Source organism: Ostrea edulis, chromosome 1 (genome assembly GCF_947568905.1).
Source record: "Ostrea edulis chromosome 1, xbOstEdul1.1, whole genome shotgun sequence".
Classification (NCBI taxonomy): Eukaryota; Metazoa; Mollusca; class Bivalvia; order Ostreida; family Ostreidae; genus Ostrea; species Ostrea edulis.
In genome coordinates, this window is record NC_079164.1 from 67,653,487 (window position 1) to 67,672,542 (window position 19,056).

General features: G+C 34.8%; 1 protein-coding gene across 15 annotated transcripts in view; it reads right to left on the reverse strand.

Moving 5' to 3' along the window:
• Positions 1-19,056, reverse strand: part of LOC125646246 (rabphilin-3A-like) — a 51,668-nt gene that overhangs the window by 29,037 nt on the left and 3,575 nt on the right. For 4 of the 15 annotated variants that reach the window (XM_056157635.1, XM_048872479.2, XM_048872521.2 and 1 more), the window contains exons 2-4: positions 8,755-8,795; positions 6,219-6,422; positions 4,193-4,336 (exon numbers count right to left, since the gene is read on the reverse strand). In XM_056157635.1, coding sequence (XP_056013610.1) covers positions 4,193-4,336; positions 6,219-6,295 — 221 coding nt within the window. In that variant the 5' untranslated portion in view covers positions 6,296-6,422; positions 8,755-8,795. Of the gene's footprint in view, positions 1-4,192; positions 4,337-6,218; positions 6,423-8,022; positions 8,275-8,754; positions 8,983-9,035; positions 9,114-19,056 lie in introns of those variants that run through there. The other 11 variants (XM_056157638.1, XM_048872460.2, XM_048872493.2 and 8 more) reach the window with 9 other exon arrangements.

Consider the following 19,056-nt stretch of genomic DNA (forward strand, 5'->3'; position numbering starts at 1 on the left):
ATTAGATCTCTATTGAAAATAAAGCTTGAAAAATTCCAATGCATATGCTTAAATTCATATTAATATGTATGTAAATAACTTTATTTCACTTGTAAAATACTATTTGATTGGTTCCTTTGAATTGTGAAACATTCTTTTACACTTTATAAATTGAGTTGAAATTACTTCATGACTATATATATGATGTCCTGTGAATGACATCGCATTAAGTTACAGCAATTTGCTTAAAATCATTATGAATTTAAATTTTCTTTATTACCTATTTGTCAAATTACATCAAGTGTGATTAAAAAAAATCTATTACCTGGTATAAAGAATATAAGTAATTTCAACACATCATTCGATCAATAGGATATAAAGTTTATATGGCATAAACTGACCTAACTTATTTATATTCTATAAAAAGAGTAGAAAATACTTCAACCTCAGATACAGAAGTTTGAAGGGCAAATTCAGCAAGGATGCATTACTGATCCACAATTGTAAAGATTGATCCATAATGCACGGTTCACATCATGCATTACAGACTTATTTTGCCTGGCAACAATATGTCTATTGTGACATCACTCAAATCATGCATGCAAAGTCTGTAATATTCATTACTAAGTTGGTTATAAATGTATAGTAAATGTATACAATTTGTCTAGTGGGATAATCCAAATTCGTTAATTACATTATGATCTTGAAATTGAACAATGAAATCCATGTACAGATTGTTTTCAGAATTCAGCTATTGTAGCATCATGGTCATATAAAAGTTGCTACCTTTCCATAATTGCTATTGTTACTATTCTTGAATCGTGGCTGTAATTCATATGCCTAATCCCATGTGTATATGTGCAACATGAAAAGATTTAATCTTTAAAGTCATTCATCCAGTTATCTGTTTCTACAATACTTCAAAATAATTTTCAAATTCTGAGAGCAATACGAAAAAATTCAATTTTGGTCCCGTTCCAATGTCAATGGTCTTCTCATTTTCATTGATCACAAATATCTGGCTTGTACTTATATTGTTGCTCAGTAATAGTGCGACAGAAATGATTAGATTAATTGATCCACAAACTATAGATAATCTGCAATTTGCCTCAGCTTCCTAATCTCCTATTAAACCTATTTATGACTTCGCACATCACGTCTGTTTGCCTTGTGATGAAGATAAACAATGACAGAACAGCCCTGGAAACCCTATGAAGATTTTATGATAGGATTTTCAAGGACAATGCACAGGAACAAAGTCATGCATTTAATCACAATGGAGAAAAAATCAAATAATTTTCTTGGCTACACTGGCACTCTGTTTTGATTGAGGATAAATCCACAGGCAGAATCAAAGATACCAGGTGAAAAGGCTTGCATGATACTAAGTGGTCTGTCGGGCCAGTAATGGGTTAGAATCCCTTAATTCAAATTTCAGCATGCTATAGCTTTAAAAACAAAAGCTATTGGAGTCCAAGTGTATTAGTGGTCATGATCTGGATCCACAGAACAAATAAATAGAATAAAACTCCCCAATGCGTGCGACGTATTGTATATCATCCAATGTTACAGAGAGAAAGCTTACAAACACACGACCTGGGTTACCTGATTTTGGTATGGTTCTCTCTGTGATTTCGTCCATAGAAGTCAATACTCATATACAATCTAAATCTCACTCATTGCTTGAAATTTTGCTGAGGAATCACTCGCACATTTTCTATAGTGATGAGCTTTTATGGACAGCTACCTCTAATACAGTAGAGCAGTCAAAGACTCACCCTATACAAACATTGTTACAGTGAAGTCATGGTTTAAAAAAAAAAACGAAAATTTTCTTGACAGAACCACACGATGGACCAGCGAATCATATCGACTTTTTTATGTAGTCACATACAGTTCTCAATACATACAATAGAAATACGTGTATCTTATTTGACAAGATTTATTCTGATCTTCCCATGTGCAGTTTGATAAGTTATGTGATTCAGGAAGGTATGTAACTCCATTCATGATTTTCAGAAATATTATAGAGTAAGATTTTTGAGAAGAATTTTATTTACAACACACAAAAGGTCTGAGACAATTTCAAATCCTTTCAGTTTGGTCTGATTTCGAATAAAAATGTCACCCAATTCAATTTTCTTTTAAATTGAGTTGATTGAACTGTTGTAATATAATCTTTCTCTTTTAACAAATAAAAAATTACAATCTCAGACTCATTCCTTTACTTGTGATAAATAAGATGCATTTGTGAAACACTGATGCCCCTAAATAACAACAAAGTGGAAGCAGGTCAATGTTCAGGTCACAATGTCAAATTTTTGGTGTCAATAGAAAAGTCTTGCCACAGGAAATACACATACCAAATATGAAATCTCTACCTTGTACGGTGTAAAAGATATGACCAAATTGCCACAGACAGATGGACGGAGAGGCCAAAACTGCCCCGGAGTCTTCCGATTCTGGGGCCATAAAAACATAATGTTAACCAATTAACATTGTAGAAATGTAACATGTAAATACCATATATGGATATCCTATCACTCATTATACTGACTTCAAAAGGTTACATATCTCATGTCTTGTATTCCAAACTGTAAATTAAAATCATGGCTGGAACTAGTGACAATGATGTGTCTAGACATAAAACAATAAATTATCAGTAGGAAAAAGTAATCCCAGAGAATTGACACTGTATGGAGTTTATTTTTGACATAGGGTATAAATAACAGAATTGATTGAAAGGAATCATAATGCACCAACATTTTTTGATGCAATGCACAGCATAAAAAAGATTTACACATCCCTAGTACATAAGCCATGCATGATTTGAAGTAGAAAAAAGTGTGGTATTAAAGAAAAAAGTCTGCTGAAAAGTTTCAGAAAATGTTGCAGTGGGGATATAGAGCTGTTTTAATCATGTTTATTATTGAGACAGGCAACATTTTCTCCAAAACTTTTTTTCCTCACAAATCAAATTCAACAAGTTGAAAGGATTTGTTAAATCAAAGTATGGAAGCAGTTGCTGATGTAGTTTCACTGAATCAGGATTTTTTAAAATCAAAAAATCATTATATACAGGTTTGACTGTGCATTGGGTTGGGTTGGGGGTGGGGTGGGGGTGGGGGGTGAAGGATGATATGGTCAAAAGGTTAGTCCTTTGTCCAGCACCTATCAAAAGTTGTTTTATTGTCCGTAATCTGTGAATAACAGTACAGAAAGATTTACACGAGTTCTCTTTTGACTCCTTCCATAGATATACAACTACTGTCTCACAAAATGTGAAACACCAGAAAAATGTCAACTTCCTACATTCATTTTTCTCCATTACTTGAAATGGAAAACTGAAATATTGTGATGTTGATCAGTCCTGAGAAGAGCACCAGACACATCACTCTCTATTAAAAAGATGAGGTTATTTGAAGCTGGGGCACTACTGCTGAGCAATTACCAGTGAAGACCCTCTCCAGTAAAACTTGCCATGGGCACTCCTTAGATGTTTTACATATAGACTACTATCTGAACAACAGACATATTGATGGATAAAAGAAAATACACAAAGCACTTGAGCTGTTGCCTTATTTGTAGAGGGCCAGGGTCAATTAAAGAGAGGAATTTACCTAATATGTAGTGATTTAGGGTATTCAAAAATCACATTTTACATTTCGACTGCAAACGATGTAATTAACAAGTTTATAATTGGTGGTTTAGTATTAATGGAAATTCGGTTTTATGAGGAAATGGACATATGGTACAAATTAAGTCTATCTTCCTTAAAGCACCTTAGGGTTATATTTAGACCATCGTTTTTAGTGTATCACAGGTGATCACTTCTGGGTATTTAGAATCACCAGGTAAAAGAATGGAAAAAAGTTAGGTAACAATATTTTAACAATAAATGTTATTCTCCTTCTCTCTTTTTAAAAGTTGTAAATTAGATACTGTAGATTCCTTATTTTATGCGAGTACTTATTATCGCGAAATGACTCATGGACGTCAAATCACGAGAAAATCAATTCGCGAGTGCTCTGTTGATCAAGTGTTTTTGCATGTATCTTAGCAATATAAAAATAAAAGCGAGAAACATATTTTCGCAAGTGAAGTTTATCGCGAAATTAAGCGATAATAAATTCCTCGCATACATTTTGTCCAGCCATCAGAAGTACAGGTGGGGCGAGGGGTAGGTGTAGAGGTGAGAGGCTATAGTAATTACCCAATCCTCTCCTGCTCGACTTGGTCAAGGTAGTCTGCCTTGGCAATGACATTCATGATATGCTCCTGTTCCTCCATATTGAGTTGGTCCACTTTATGGAAAGTCGATAATTTGTTGGTGTGGACTGACCATCCTGTTCCCAGTCTGCCAAAATATCAGACCAATAATCAATCAATAATCTGCCAAAATATCAAATCAATATTCAATCAATAATCTGCCAAAATATCAGATCAATAATCAATCAATAATCTGCCAAAATATCAAATCAATATTCAATCAATAATCTGCCAAAATATCAGATCAATAATCAATCAATAATCTGCCCAAATATCAGATCAATATTCAATCAATAATCTGCCAATCTAAAATATCAAATCAATATTAAATATCAGATCAATAATCAATCAATAATTCTAAAACTCTTATGCAATCGGTGTAGTGTACAGTCTTCTTGTGTTAGATACTACGAACAGTAAATGAAAGCTTAGTGACTGGTTTACCTTGCTGAATATTTCATGACCATTTCATTGATTTCAAAATCAATATTAAATGAACTAAAAAGTCTAATTCATCAGAAATTCTATTTAGGAGTGTAAAAAATATGTACACTGTCTGATGAAAAATGAACTCATATAAAAGATTAATCTTAAAACTGTTTGATGAAAGAGACTTCTTGTAAAAATAAATCAATTCTATTTTATCATCTTCCACATACAATGCAAATGAAGTAGGAATGTATGGCATCAAGTCCTTGGGAGAATGCATGTGTTTCTTGATCTGATTTGATATATTTCTGGGATGGATTCATCTCTTTTTCTGTGTTTGAATACCACATCTATACAAGCATGTACTTTCATTTCAATGACACCCAAAAAGGCTCCAAACAATGCTTATTCAATAATATAGTCAATATATGATATCCTACTGCATACTTCAGGAAAAATCTTATTTTTATCAGAATGAAGCAGATGCAGGTACCTCAATCAGTGTGCGTCACTTTCAATACTTTGTAGTGTACAAAGATAATGTAGTTTTGGTAAGCACATAATTCTCTTCTCAGTAAATTTAAAAGAATTTGTGTATGAATGAAATGTCTTCCATCTACGTTTACCAGTATTTCAGAGAAAATCGGCTAAAAGGACCAGAATATATAAGCCTCTTATAATCTCGATGCATTTGTGGTTTCACTTCAGAAATAAATTTTATTTTTGAAAATACATGAAGTTATGCAGCACTAATGCACTTCATGATGTATGCTGACATGAAGCCAGAAGGAAATTCATTCCTTATATTTACATTCTACTTTCATTTCTGTCGGAATTTCCAGTCATTATGATGAAATAGACATACTTAATTCATCAAGATTCATACGCACACTGTTCACAACTGCAACACATTCATAAGGATAATGGCTATATCATTACAATTTGTAAATACATCAAAGACAAAAACATTAGAAATGTAAATATTTCTGAATAAAACATGAATAAACAATTCAAACATTCATATAAAATACAATCTTAATCAAACACACTCACATAAACATTTGCAACTCTTTTCCCCTATGAAATGGAACTACATGTATAGAAATAATGAAATTTTTATGCAATTAAATCTACTACATTTGAATGCCCTTACAAAGTTTTAAGATTTGATCACATGACATGAACAACTGAATTTCTACTACAAGGCCCTCTGCAACGAAACTATATAATATACACACACACAAAGTGGATATCAAACACACATATTAAGCTAAATCTGCTGACTAATAACATTCCAGTATTGTGGAAATGTCCAGTGGGAGTACTCTTCACAAATTCTGGAATACCGGAAAATTTGCAAACATAATTCCCACAGGAAATAATTTTTCTTATCTATAAATTATTACAAGACATGTTTCATTTCTGTAAAATTAATCCCCATGGAAAAGAAATCACAACCCCCAAACAAAAATATTGTCAATTTACAGAAAAAATATCAATACAAAAATGTACTTAGATGATCAAGATAACCGTGTACTTACTTAGCTCTGAGGGCCAAATGTCTGTCGTTCGGACACACCCATCGATCCATGGCACCCGACCCAGTGATCTCTCCCATAGAGGTTCACACAACACTGTAAGTTAGGGCCACACCTCTAGATCCTCCCCACAAAATCTTTACATCAGTCTCAGAAACCTTTGGCTATGGCATGCCAGACGGAAATGAATAAACCTTATCGGAAAACCTGCAAGACATCCACACGGAGGAAATGATGAACAAATGAACATCAATACTTGACCAATGGCAATGCACAGGTCTATGCAATTAACCCTCGGAGATCCAGACAGAAAATTTGATGGCATTTGTCACTTAAAGTGAAATCAGAACACAGTCTCTAATTGATAATCAATCCACTAGTCTGAGAAATACTACCAGGGTATTTTCCATTATGCCTATCTTCTTTCATAAAAACATCTCTTTTATGTCACAGAAATGTCTCAGATACCACATAACAAATTTATGATTATTCAGCTGTATCCACTAAGTCACTACCAAATCTGGTAAAAGTATTGAATATTTTATAACATTCTTTTTGTAATGTCATGAATATTTGCTTTTGTACGATACAGCCGATTTTATTTCCAGATTTAACAATAATCACATCACGAACGCAACATGCTGTTCAGAAGTCAAATTATATCATTATTGTCACTTTGTTTGCTGTCATCAATTTTATGTAACAGCTGGAAGCTCTTATATAATGTAAGGAGAAATATATTAGTCATATTTTAGACTTTGTCTGGGGCCACAACTCTCAACCAACTCAACTAACTGTCCTGCAGAAAACATTTATAAAATGACCCCCTTTCCCTTACCCAAATACACATTACATACTGCAGTGCAGTGTAACAGATGTTGCATTTTGTCGTACAAACTTATAATCAAATATTTCACAGATTATGAGATCTATAAAAGAGCAATATTTAGTACTGTAATACGTTATACTAAAGAGTACTGTGCATGATCAGACTGAATGTAATAGATACTGTCTGAGGCATTGCATAATATACAACTTTTAAATCAAATATTCATTCTGTATAAACATACAGTTATCATACTGTATACGCAGAGTTTTAGTGTGGATTTAATTATAAAATTTATGAAAATTTTCCCAAGGAAACTTACGTTATCACACGCCAGACAGAGTGATTACAATAGGGCACCCGTCGTTATGGTGGGGCCTAATTACAATAATTAAGTAACATACACTGCAATAGAAAATAGACACGATAAACTGTAACCATTCACTGACTTGCACATAGTTATTTAAATTTGAATTTCTTGTTGGAGAGATTCTAACAATATCAGTAATTCAGGCGTTTTCCTTACAGACTTCATACACAATCTCCTTACAACAGATCCGGGTGAGAATAGGTCCTCAGTACCCCTTAGTGACTTGTCGTAAGAGGCGGTTAAATAGGACGGTCTTTCGAATGAGACCAGGTAAACCGAGGTCCCGTGTCACAGCAGGTGTGGCACAATAAAGATCCCTCCCTGTTCAAGGCCAAGCTTTTTAGGCCTAAATTTTGCAATTTTTATCCTTCATCATGCAGCAATGGTGACATCTCCATATGAGTGAAAGATTCTCGAGAGGGCCGTTAAACAATATACAAGCAACCTCACAACAGTACAGATTAATCTTCTCATATTGGTGCAGGTCAACAACCCCTTCACAATAGTAATAATAATTAACACTAGGCAGCTTATTATTGCTTTTGTAGAGAGTAATTAAGAAATGTTCTACAGGACAGCAGTAGCAAACAGACTGAGATAACGTATCTTACAGAATGCATGTCTCAGAAGCTCCTCTCCGGGGAAACAAATCCTTTGGTCCAATACTCTTACACATGCCATCCCATTTATCTGTCTAATGAATTCACTATCAAATTTTGAAAGCTAAAAGCTTTAGTTTTCTTACTTCATACAAGATATTCTCGATACATGCATGTTATACACATATTAAAATATCCCTTTTCATGCCGCCTATAAAAAATAACAATGAAATACACACATGGTTTAAAAGAATACATAAAATGTTGACAAAAGGACCAAGTAGTTCCACCTTCAAACAAACAGTCTAACAAGAGCTTACACAAGGTGTGGCGATACTGTTCATGTAAAGGTGTGTTTATATAAACAGCTGTCATGTCTAAGAGCGATGATGTTATCAGTACTTCAGGACTTGTAAATATGATGGTTTTCTGTCAAAGGGTTCTCAATTATTACAGACCTTTAAAAGCAAGAGGAATTGAATGTCAAAATATTGCATCTGAAATATCAAAATAAAATCAGTCTTACGTAAAATACGTTCTGGACATACTCTGAATGCAATCCTGTATGATTCAACTAAGTAAATTAAGTTCAAGAAATCAAGTAAGGATTGAAAAACGTAATATTTTTCAATTTCTGGACTGAATAACATCATACAGTTTGAAGCTGTATGGCTGAATGGGTCCGAACAGATTATAGACTGAATCCCGGAGATTGTTATGGTTTATGCAGTATTCAATACTAACCTGGAGAAAACAATCACCGGAGCTGTCACACAAAATCCAACCTAGATGAAATTAAACACATTTGTCTGTCAATAAAACACAATCACTGTTAAAACTGGAGTCTATTTGACTAAGCAGAGTTAACACACAAACACAGACCCTGACAGATGTGAAGTTTAGGGAAGCCTCAGAATCAATATGCGGGACCAGTTACTACACACTATAAGGCCTCTATATCAAGCCGGAAAATCAATACAACCAATAAAATGCTTCCTATAATGGTATAAACAGCATCTACTTACTCAAAATTTTAAAATAGTTTCCAGTCAATGTCATGTAATGTTGATGCACCTTTGATATGAAGACATACTGTCTAAGTAAGGGTGTTGTCTACACCAATAGAATTTATGATATCAATTTTCCACTATTGTCAGGCATCCGGTTCAGTTATAATATCCTTGTACATATTCTTAAAAAGGTGATTATTATGTAAAGTCAGAGGATAATACTCAGAACAACAATCTATTTATAGTATTAAGGAGGTATCCTACACTAGATGAAAAGTGGAGGATATGTACAAAAATATTTTGAAATTCAAAATTTTAAAATTTACTTTATTTAGTCAAACAATGCAGTTTTAGCTGAAAGCAATCTGGAAAATTTTTTTCAAACCCTACTGGAATCGAAGCTGCGATCCACTGTTAAGCAGTCGATGTGCTAATCTACTCATTTAGGTAACGATTCTTGAAATGAATAGACAAATATTGCTGATATTTATATTTTCATTCATGTTTTCAAAGGAAGTCAGCCATTATGACAATGTAGAGTACCTCCTTCATTATAACCAGATTTCACTACTGGAAGTGGATCAAGGAAAGCTCTATTCAATAGTGAGAACTAAAAAGTATTTTTACAAAAAATTATCTTACCCTAATTAATGCCACCATCATGCATGCACTCATTTTGTACTTAGAATATACATTAGCTGCAAAATCGTAACTTTTAACCAAGATATATAACATTCAGTCCAATGAGAGACTGTAAATGCCTTTCCATCTCCACAACAGCAGATGGAGAGATAATGGAAAACCTATACAACTGAGGGAAAACCTCAAGAGTCCTTGGTCTGATAGAAAACAGAATTCCTACATTACACATAGTTCTGTCACAATACTAGGCAGACAATTAATCTTCATTTTACAGCTGAAATCAGAGACTAAAAGTTGATCGACTTTTCCCAACAAAGTGTTTTGGTAATTCAACTACATGTACTTTTCATTCGATAATTTCCTGAATGTGGAAACAAAAGTCAGAATTAATACATATGGGAATTTCATCGTGATTAACCAATATGCCTCAATGCATTAATTTCTCGTAGATTTAAATATCATTTTATCCTAAACTAGATTTCTCCTATTGGAAATGTGTCTTTTTTCAATGTAAACAGCTGCTTTCAGAGTAAAAAAAAATTGTGTCGTCCAAAAAGATTTTGTTTACATGATGACTGTTTCCCTTTACAAAGAACAGCAAGCATTTAAGCACATACCAGTTTGCACACCTTTTTACAGATTTTGATACCATAACCTATCAAATAATGGCAAGTGCGACAAATCCTCTTTTACCGATCTTTTGTGTATTAGACACTCTATAAGTTTTGGACCATTCTTATGGAGTACCAGAGAAACATGCCCTTCTTGGTATGATACATACACTGTGACTTAAAACATCAGTCAATATATTTTTTCAAAACAGATAAAATGGATCCATGCACATCAGGAGCTTTCATAAATTTGCATAATTACCCAATTTTAAAGTTACAAAAAACATGAGAAAATTACTACTGATCACCTTAGATTTCACTGTCAGCGAGTCATTCTGCAATCTACACAAGTCAAGCAAGTCATTCGACTATCTACACAAGTTAAGCAAGTCATTCGGCTATCTACACAAGTCAAGCAAGTCATTCGGCTATCTACACAAGTCAAGCAAGTCATTCGGCTATCTACACAAGTCATTCGGCTATCTACACAAGTCAAGCAAGTCATTCGGCTATCTACACAAGTCAAGCAAGTCATTCGGCTATCTACACAAACAATATTTCTGTATCACTGTCAGCGAGTCATTCGACTATCTACACAAGTCAAGCGAGTCATTCGGCTATCTACACAAACAATATTTCTGTTTCACTGTCAGCGAGTCATTGGGCTATCTACACAAATTCACTGTCAGCAAGTCATTCGGCTATCGATAAAAACAATATTTCTGTTTCACTGTCAGCAAGTCATTCAGCTATCTACACAAAAAAAATTCTGTTTCACTGTCCCAGTTGTTTGGCCATGTATACATAAACAATAGGTCAGGCGAGTCATTTGACCATGTACACAAACAATTTATTGGAACATGATACTATGTAAAATTGAGAGTTTTATGTAATTGAATTACTTTCGAATCTTATTATAGAATCCCCTCAATGTCTTCCCATCTTTGCTTGTAAAGAGTTCTGCTCTACTTCTCTCATCTTTACGTACTGAGAACATTGAAGCAAACCCTTAGCTAGTGAAGATACACAAGATGTTTTCTAGCTGCAGAACTGTAGCTCTGTGAACAGTGTTCTGTCACAATAGTTTTTCAGAGAGCTACAGTTCTGCAGCTAGATGTTTTCCTGATCTAACTGATGAGCTTAAACATTCTTGAACCATTTTCACACACAAGTAGCAACATCTTGAACAATCTTTTTTAAAAGAGGGAAGTGAACATTCCCCCCTTCCAAGACCAGTTAAACTCTTCTACAAACATCATTTTCAAGTACCTCACTCTGCATGTTTTTAAATTCAATTAAATTAACCTGTCATTGAAGGTACTCATTTATTGGGCAAATCATTACATTAGATTTTACTAAATATATGTACTGGTCATATAAAAATGGGACCCCCCCCCTAAAAATTCTGGTCCCCTCCCAGAAAACTGGCTCTAAAGTACAGGGTAGGTCCCCTCCCCAAGGATACTCACAATAGAGTAATTCTTAGAATTCCACTCCAGAGTCGACTTTCCGGGGGAGAAATTCTGTGCTAGTGCACAGCTATATAATGGAATTTCCCCCATTCTAAGTTCTCTCCTTAATATTCCACTTTGTGCCTTTTTTTTTTTTACATACCATATAACATTGCGGTTGAAATTTTTTTTTGTGAAATAGTAAAATTATATTTTGCATTTCCATTTTCTGCAGTTGCATATTACATATAGATTGCAATTTTTGGTATCCTCAAAATTGACAGCAAAACAATGGCCAACTGCAGAAAATACCTGTTAATACGGTATGTAGTATTCATTACTTTATTGATACCTCACATTTCAATGACCACAATGTTAACATTCTTCAACTCTGCAAGAATTGTAAATCAAAATGGTAAGAAATTCAGCCATGAAAGCACAATTTCCTCCAGGGAGAAAACCCAAATCTAGAAATCTTAAAGAAGGATTTCTGGAGAGAAATCGGATTATAGGGGAAATTCCACTCCATATTACTGAAATTTACATTAAATTAAAATGTCATTAAAAAGCACTTCCCTAACCCATAACAGGTCACATTTCATTCCTTTATAGATTTATTGTTGTTAATTACATATATATCCTATGGCATCTTAAGTAAATATGGAGTTACATCCACCATTTTAGGGGTTTGCAGTTTGAAAGTATTAATGTAAATATTCTACATGTATCTGTATTTCAGTAACTTACAGGATTTCTGTCATTATAAGAATTTGTGAACGACAAATCTAACCCAAATCAGATCTTTAGATCCGCAAATACACCACAAGCTGTGTGAGCAAGCCTAATGACCTATCTTCATCAGGTTGGGAAACATCTTATAAAATATGATTTTTTTTCAAAACAAAAGACCCATGGCAACATTGATCAAACATGAACACCAAGAGACATAGGGCACACAATTTTGTCTATGCTACATGAGGTTACTTATGTATCAATAATTATAAAAAGTACCAATGTATATCTCAAAAGATTCTGAACCTACTGAACAAAGCTGAAACTACAGTACATGAGACTGCTTGCATACTGATCTAACAATTTGTACCCTTCTAGTTCTTGAGATGAAGAATTTGGACCATTTTTCTCATATAAAACTATTTTAAACTTTGAATCCCCCATCACTTTTACAATTTTTTCATTATCTGCCCTGGAAATAGGACATTGCCCTTCATTTCTGCATACTTGATACCCCTTCACCCAAGAATGCATTGTGGCAAATTTGGTTGAAATTGGTCGGGTGGTTCTACAGAAGAAGTAGAAGATGTGAAAAGTTTCAAGATACCAGACAGATTTTGATCAGAAAATTGAGCCTTCTGGTCAGGTAAGCTAAAAACCATTTCCATTGTGCATTTTCCAGCCAGTTGATTGAAGGCTTTCTGAGTTATTTAGTTTGGATGTCACAAAGTACGGTGATGTCAAAGTGACTTCCTCCAAACTTTCATATATCAGCCGATAGTGAACAATCAATTAAAGTATTGTAAAATGATTTTACAATTAAGTTATTACATAACAAATCAACATATGTACTGTATATATAAAGACAGGTTACTAAAATATTGTTAAGACTATGAAACAAGAGGCCCATGGGCCACATCACTCACCCGAGTCACCATGACCCATATTTAGCTAGGTACCCAATCGAAACTCCTTGAATGTCTTGCGCACTCGACATAGATCTCGGATGTAATACGATGGCATCCATGAGTGAATTTGATGCATTGCCAGTTAAAGATTTTCAATACATATTCGCATGTGTAACTTTGATCCCTATTGTGGCCCCACCCTACCCCCCGGAGCCATGATTTTTACAAACTTGAATCTGCACTATGCTTTCATGTAAATTTCAACTTTTCTAATCCAGTGGTTCTTGAAAAAGATTCATAAGATTTTCTCTATATATTTGTATGTAAAACTTTGATCCCCTATAGTGGCCCTACCCTACCCCCGGGGACCATGGTTTTAACAAACTTGAATTTGCACTATGTCAGGAAGCTTTCAAGTAAATGTAAACTTTTCTGGCTTGGTGGTTCTTGAGAAGATATTTGTAAAGATTTTCCCTATATATTAGACTAAGTATGTAAAACTTTCTTTGATCTGCTATTGTGGCCTCATCCTACCTCCAGGGGGGGGGGGGGGGGGGGGGGGGGGGCGCATGATCTGAACAAACTTGAATCTACTTTATACCAGGAAGCTTTCAGGTAAATCTTCACTTTTACGGCCAAGTGGTTCTTGATTGATTGATTGTATATTGTTTAACGTCCCTCTCGAGAATATTTCACTCATATGGAGACGTCACCTTTGCTGGTGAAGGTCTGCAAAATTTAGGCCTATGCTCAGCGCTTATGGCCTTTGAGCAGGGAGGGATCTTTATCGTGCCACACTTGCTGTGACACGGGACCTTGGTTTTTGCGGTCTCATCTTGAGAAAAAGACATTAAGATTTTCCCTCTTTGTTCACATGTAAAACTTTAATCCCCGCTTGTAGCCCCATCTTACACTCAGGGGTCATGATTTTAACAAACTGGAATCTCCACTATGTCAGGAAGCTTTCATGTAAATTTCAGCTCTTCTGGTCCAGTGGTTCTTGAGAAGATTCTTTAACAATGACCCCACCCTCTTTTTGCATTTTTGTGATTATTTCCCCTTTGAAGGGAGCATGGCCCTTCATTTGAATAAACTTGCATCCTTTCCACCCAAGGATGATTTGTACCAAGTTTTGTTGAAATCGACCCTGTGGTTCTGTAGAAGAAGTAGAAAGTATGAAAAGTTTATAGACGGACAGACGACGTACAACAAGCAATCAGAAAACCTCACTTGAGCTTTCAGCTCAGGCAAGTTAAAAATGAAAACAAATCTGAAGAAATTAATAAGGGAATAAGTGAAGACAACAATTGTACTACACTCCTTGTTGGGGAGGGTTAAGGGTGCCTGACCTAGTGCAAGCACATGCTGAGCACAGCAGTATGCAACTAGCAACATGTCATAGTGTCTCCTCATTAATCATAAGATTTTATTGCATTTACCCACTTTAATACATATTTGATACAGATATACAGCTACATGAATACACACTCACAATTTGACTGACTTTCTCACTAAACAAAGATAATCTGTTCTTTACCTTCCCAAAAGCAATGGCCCATTTTTCTAAATCTAAAAGTTTCTGTCCCTCAATATAGATATTGATTAGACAGTTTAGCACTTTTTGTAACATTCTATTTCTTGATGGGTCCTTCAGTCCCTTCATACAAGAGAAAACACCTCTCACAGTTTGCAGTAGACACAGGCAAAACAAGTCTTAGTTAGTCATGGAAAGCAGTCTACAAACTGGTCCAATTTTTGGAGGGTCTGCCTGAATCCCCTTGCCCGTAAACTCTTCTTTTTGGAGGGTCTGCCTGAATCCCCTTGCCCCTAAACTCTTCTTTTTGGAGGGTCTGCCTGAATCACCTTTCCCCTGAACTCTTCTTTTTGGTGGGTCTGCCTGAATCCCCTTGTCCCTGAACTCTACTTTTAGGAGGGTCTGCCTGAATCCCCTTGCCCCTGTACTCTTCTTTTTGGAGGGTCTGCCTGAATCCCCTTGCCCCTGTACTCTTCTTTTTGGAGGATCTGCCTGAATCCCCTTGCCCCTAATTTCACAAGAAGTTGTCCAAACCACTCCCACTCTGTTGTGACTTCCTCTTATGTCCCAGTAGATTGAAAATTGTCTATCAAAGTCTAAAATTTTCAAATAATTAGTTTCATTTATACATTGCAGTCTTTTGAATCAAAATTTCTAATCATACCCGTAAATATGCATTCTATGACTTAACAGTAAATTACCTATAGTTTTGTTTGTTAAATTCACTCCTGCTCGGATGCATCATCTCTGAGCAGGTCCGGGTTAAGGACAGAGCATTGAGAATTGGATTGTCTGAAATCTTTCATTCAAGATTTTCTATCACATTTTTTCAAATATTGGCAGAATATATTCTCTGTAAATTTTGAAATGGGTCAGCACCACCTTTCACCCCATGTCCACACACCCGGGAGTTCCTCCACAACCATGCTGGTAGGGCATGAAGAAATCCACAATGACACCTGAAGGAAAATATAGATAATTCAAATACTAAGCAAAGCAGTTCATTTCTTTTGTTAACTTAGATGATAATTCAAAGTAGAATTAAAGTGAACTTAAATAATGATTCAATGTAGAATTAAAGTGAACTTAAATAATGATTCAATGTAGAATTAAAGTGAACTTAAATAATGATTCAATGTAGAATTAAAGAGAACTTAGATGATATCCACAATGACACCTGAGGGAAAATATAGATAATTTAAATACTAAGCAAAGCAGTTCATTTCTTTTGTTAACTTAGATGATAATTCAATGTAGAATTAAAGATGATAATTCAATGTAGAATTAAAGTGAACTTAATAATGATTCAATGTAGAATTAAAGTGAACTTAAATAATGATTCACTGTAGAATTAAAGAGAACTTAGATGATAATTCAATGTGGAATTAAAGTGAACTTAAATTATGATTTAGTGTAGAATTAAAGAGAACTTAAATAATGATTCACTGTAGAATTAAAGAGAACTTGGATGATAATTCAATGTGGAATTAAAGTGAACTTAAATTATGATTTAGTGTAGAATTAAAGAGAACTTAAATAATGATTCACTGTAGAATTAAAGAGAACTTGGATGATAATTCAATGTAGAATTACAGAAAACTTAAATAATGATTCAATGTAGAATTAAAGAGAACTTAAATAACGATTCAGTGTAGAATTAAAGAGAACTTAAATAATGATTCACTGTAGAATTAAAGAGAACTTGGATGATAATTCAATGTAGAATTAAAGAAAACTTAAATAATGATTCAATGTAGAATTAAAGTGAACTTAGATAATGATTCAGTGTAGTGAACTTAGATAATGATTCAATGTAGAATTAAGGTGAATTTAGATAATGATTCAATTTAGAATTAGAGTGAGCTTTTATATTTATTCAATGCAGAATTAAAGTATACCTGGAAAGCATTAGAGAGTCTTGAAAAATGGAGCAGAACATCTGACAATATGTAGGCAGTGGCTATAAAGTTTTTATTCTTTACAGTCATGCTAAGAGCGGCTGCATTAGCGTCAGATCTTTCACTGGCCCCCCTTTCCAAACTGGCAAGCAGTGTAAGTAAACATGGTCTCACTGCTGTTACAGCCCTGTATATAGGACAGCAATGGAAAATCTGCAACTTCTTTTTAATTAAACTGAGTCCCTCCATGAAGTGTCTGTAAAGATATTTTAATTTTAGATTTAAGAACAATAATTAAAATTAAAAGATTTAATCATTTTTTTTCTTCAAGTTTGCACATAACATTTATAAAATTCAAATTACAATTGTTACAGAATGAGTATTCAAAACATATATACCTCTCTTGCATTCAATTCTTCCATCCTAACAGTTGAATTTTGATAAAACTTGTGAAGATTTTATGTCATATGCTCTTGATGGGATACAAAGTGAATATTGACCAGTGTCTCAAGTCTAGCAGCAATCTCCTTCTGCAAAAAAATAATTTTGATTTAAATAATTAACACTTTTTCTGCAATTCATAAATTCACATGTAATTTAAAACATCTATTTTTACCCCCAATTTCCATCCAACCATCAATGAAGCTCCATCAAAGCCAATTCTTGCCACTGCCCGGAAATGGCAGAAATTTGTCTTCCCCTCTGGAAAGTCTACCAACACCAAGAATGATGTTTTCATCATTGAAAATGTAATGCAGTGATTCATTTTCTATATAACAGTGCAATTCTCATACTAAAAAATTCATATATGTATGAATTTAAACAAGAGGCTCATGGGCCACATCGCTCACCTGAGTCACCTTGACTCATATTTAAAAATTTTCCTATATATTCGCATGTGAAACTTTGATCCCTATTGTGGCCCCAACCTTTTCCCGGGGGCCATGATTTTTTCAAAATTGAATCTGCACTATGTTAGGAAGCTTTCATGTAAATTTCCACTTTCCTGGCCCAGTAGTTTTTAAGAAGATTTTCCCTATATATTTGTACGCAAAACTTTGATCCCCGCTTGTGGCCCCATCCTACCCCCAGGGGCCAAGATTTTAACAAACTCAAATCTGCACTAAGTCGGGAAGCTTTCAAGTAACTATAAGCTTTCCTGGCTCAGTGGTTCTTGAGAAGATTTTTAACTATTTTCCCTATATATTTGTATGTAAAACTTTGATCCCCTATTGTGGCCCCATCCTACCCCCAGGGGCCATGATTTGAACAAACTTGAATCTGTACTATGTCAGGAAGCTTTCATGTAAATTTCAGCTTTTCTGGCTCAGTGTTTCTTGAGAAGATTTTTCCTATATATTTGTATGGTAAAATTTGATCCTCTATTGTGGCCCCATTCTACCACCGAGGGTCATGATTTGAACAAACTTGAATCTGCACTATGTCAGAAAGCTTTCATGTAAATTTCAGCTTTTCTGGCTCAGTGTTTCTTGAGAAGATTTTTCCAATATATTTGTATGGCAAAATTTCATCCCCTATTGTAGCCCCATTCTACCACAAGGGGTCATGATTTGAACATACTTGAATCTGCACTATGTCAGGAAGCTTTCATGTAAATCTCGGCTTTTCTGTCTCAGTGGTTCTTCAAAAGATTTCTAAATAACTCCACCCTATTTTTGCGATTATCTCCCCTTCATTTGAACAAACTTGAAAGCCCTTCACCCAAGGATGCTTTTGGCCAAGTTTGGTTGAAATTGGCCCATTGGCTCTGGAGAAGAAGTCGAAAATGTAAACATTTTTACAGACAGACGGATGGACGGACAACAAGCAATCAGAAAAGCTAAAAAGCTAAAAAGTGTGAGCTAATTGAACAAGAGGTACTGTGAGCAATGCTCACTAAGAATACCCCCCGCTTACCCCAATCTCCCAAAGGGTGTTGGTAATAGGTATAAACTACCTCTTTTCTGAGTGTAAAAAACAAATGGCATGACAAACCGAACCATATTGCTACTTCGATGTCCATTGCGCGTGACCTTTGACCTTTTGACCCCAAAATCGATAGGGAACATCTTCATCCCATGGGTAGTCCATATGTATGATATGGTGACTGTAGGTGGAAAGGATAACGCTTTAGAGCCCGGAAACCATATTGCTACTTCGATGTCCAGTGCGCTTGACCTTTGACCTTTTGACCCCAAAATCAATAGGGAACATCTTCATCCCATGGGTAGTCTATATGTATGATATGGTGACTGTAGGT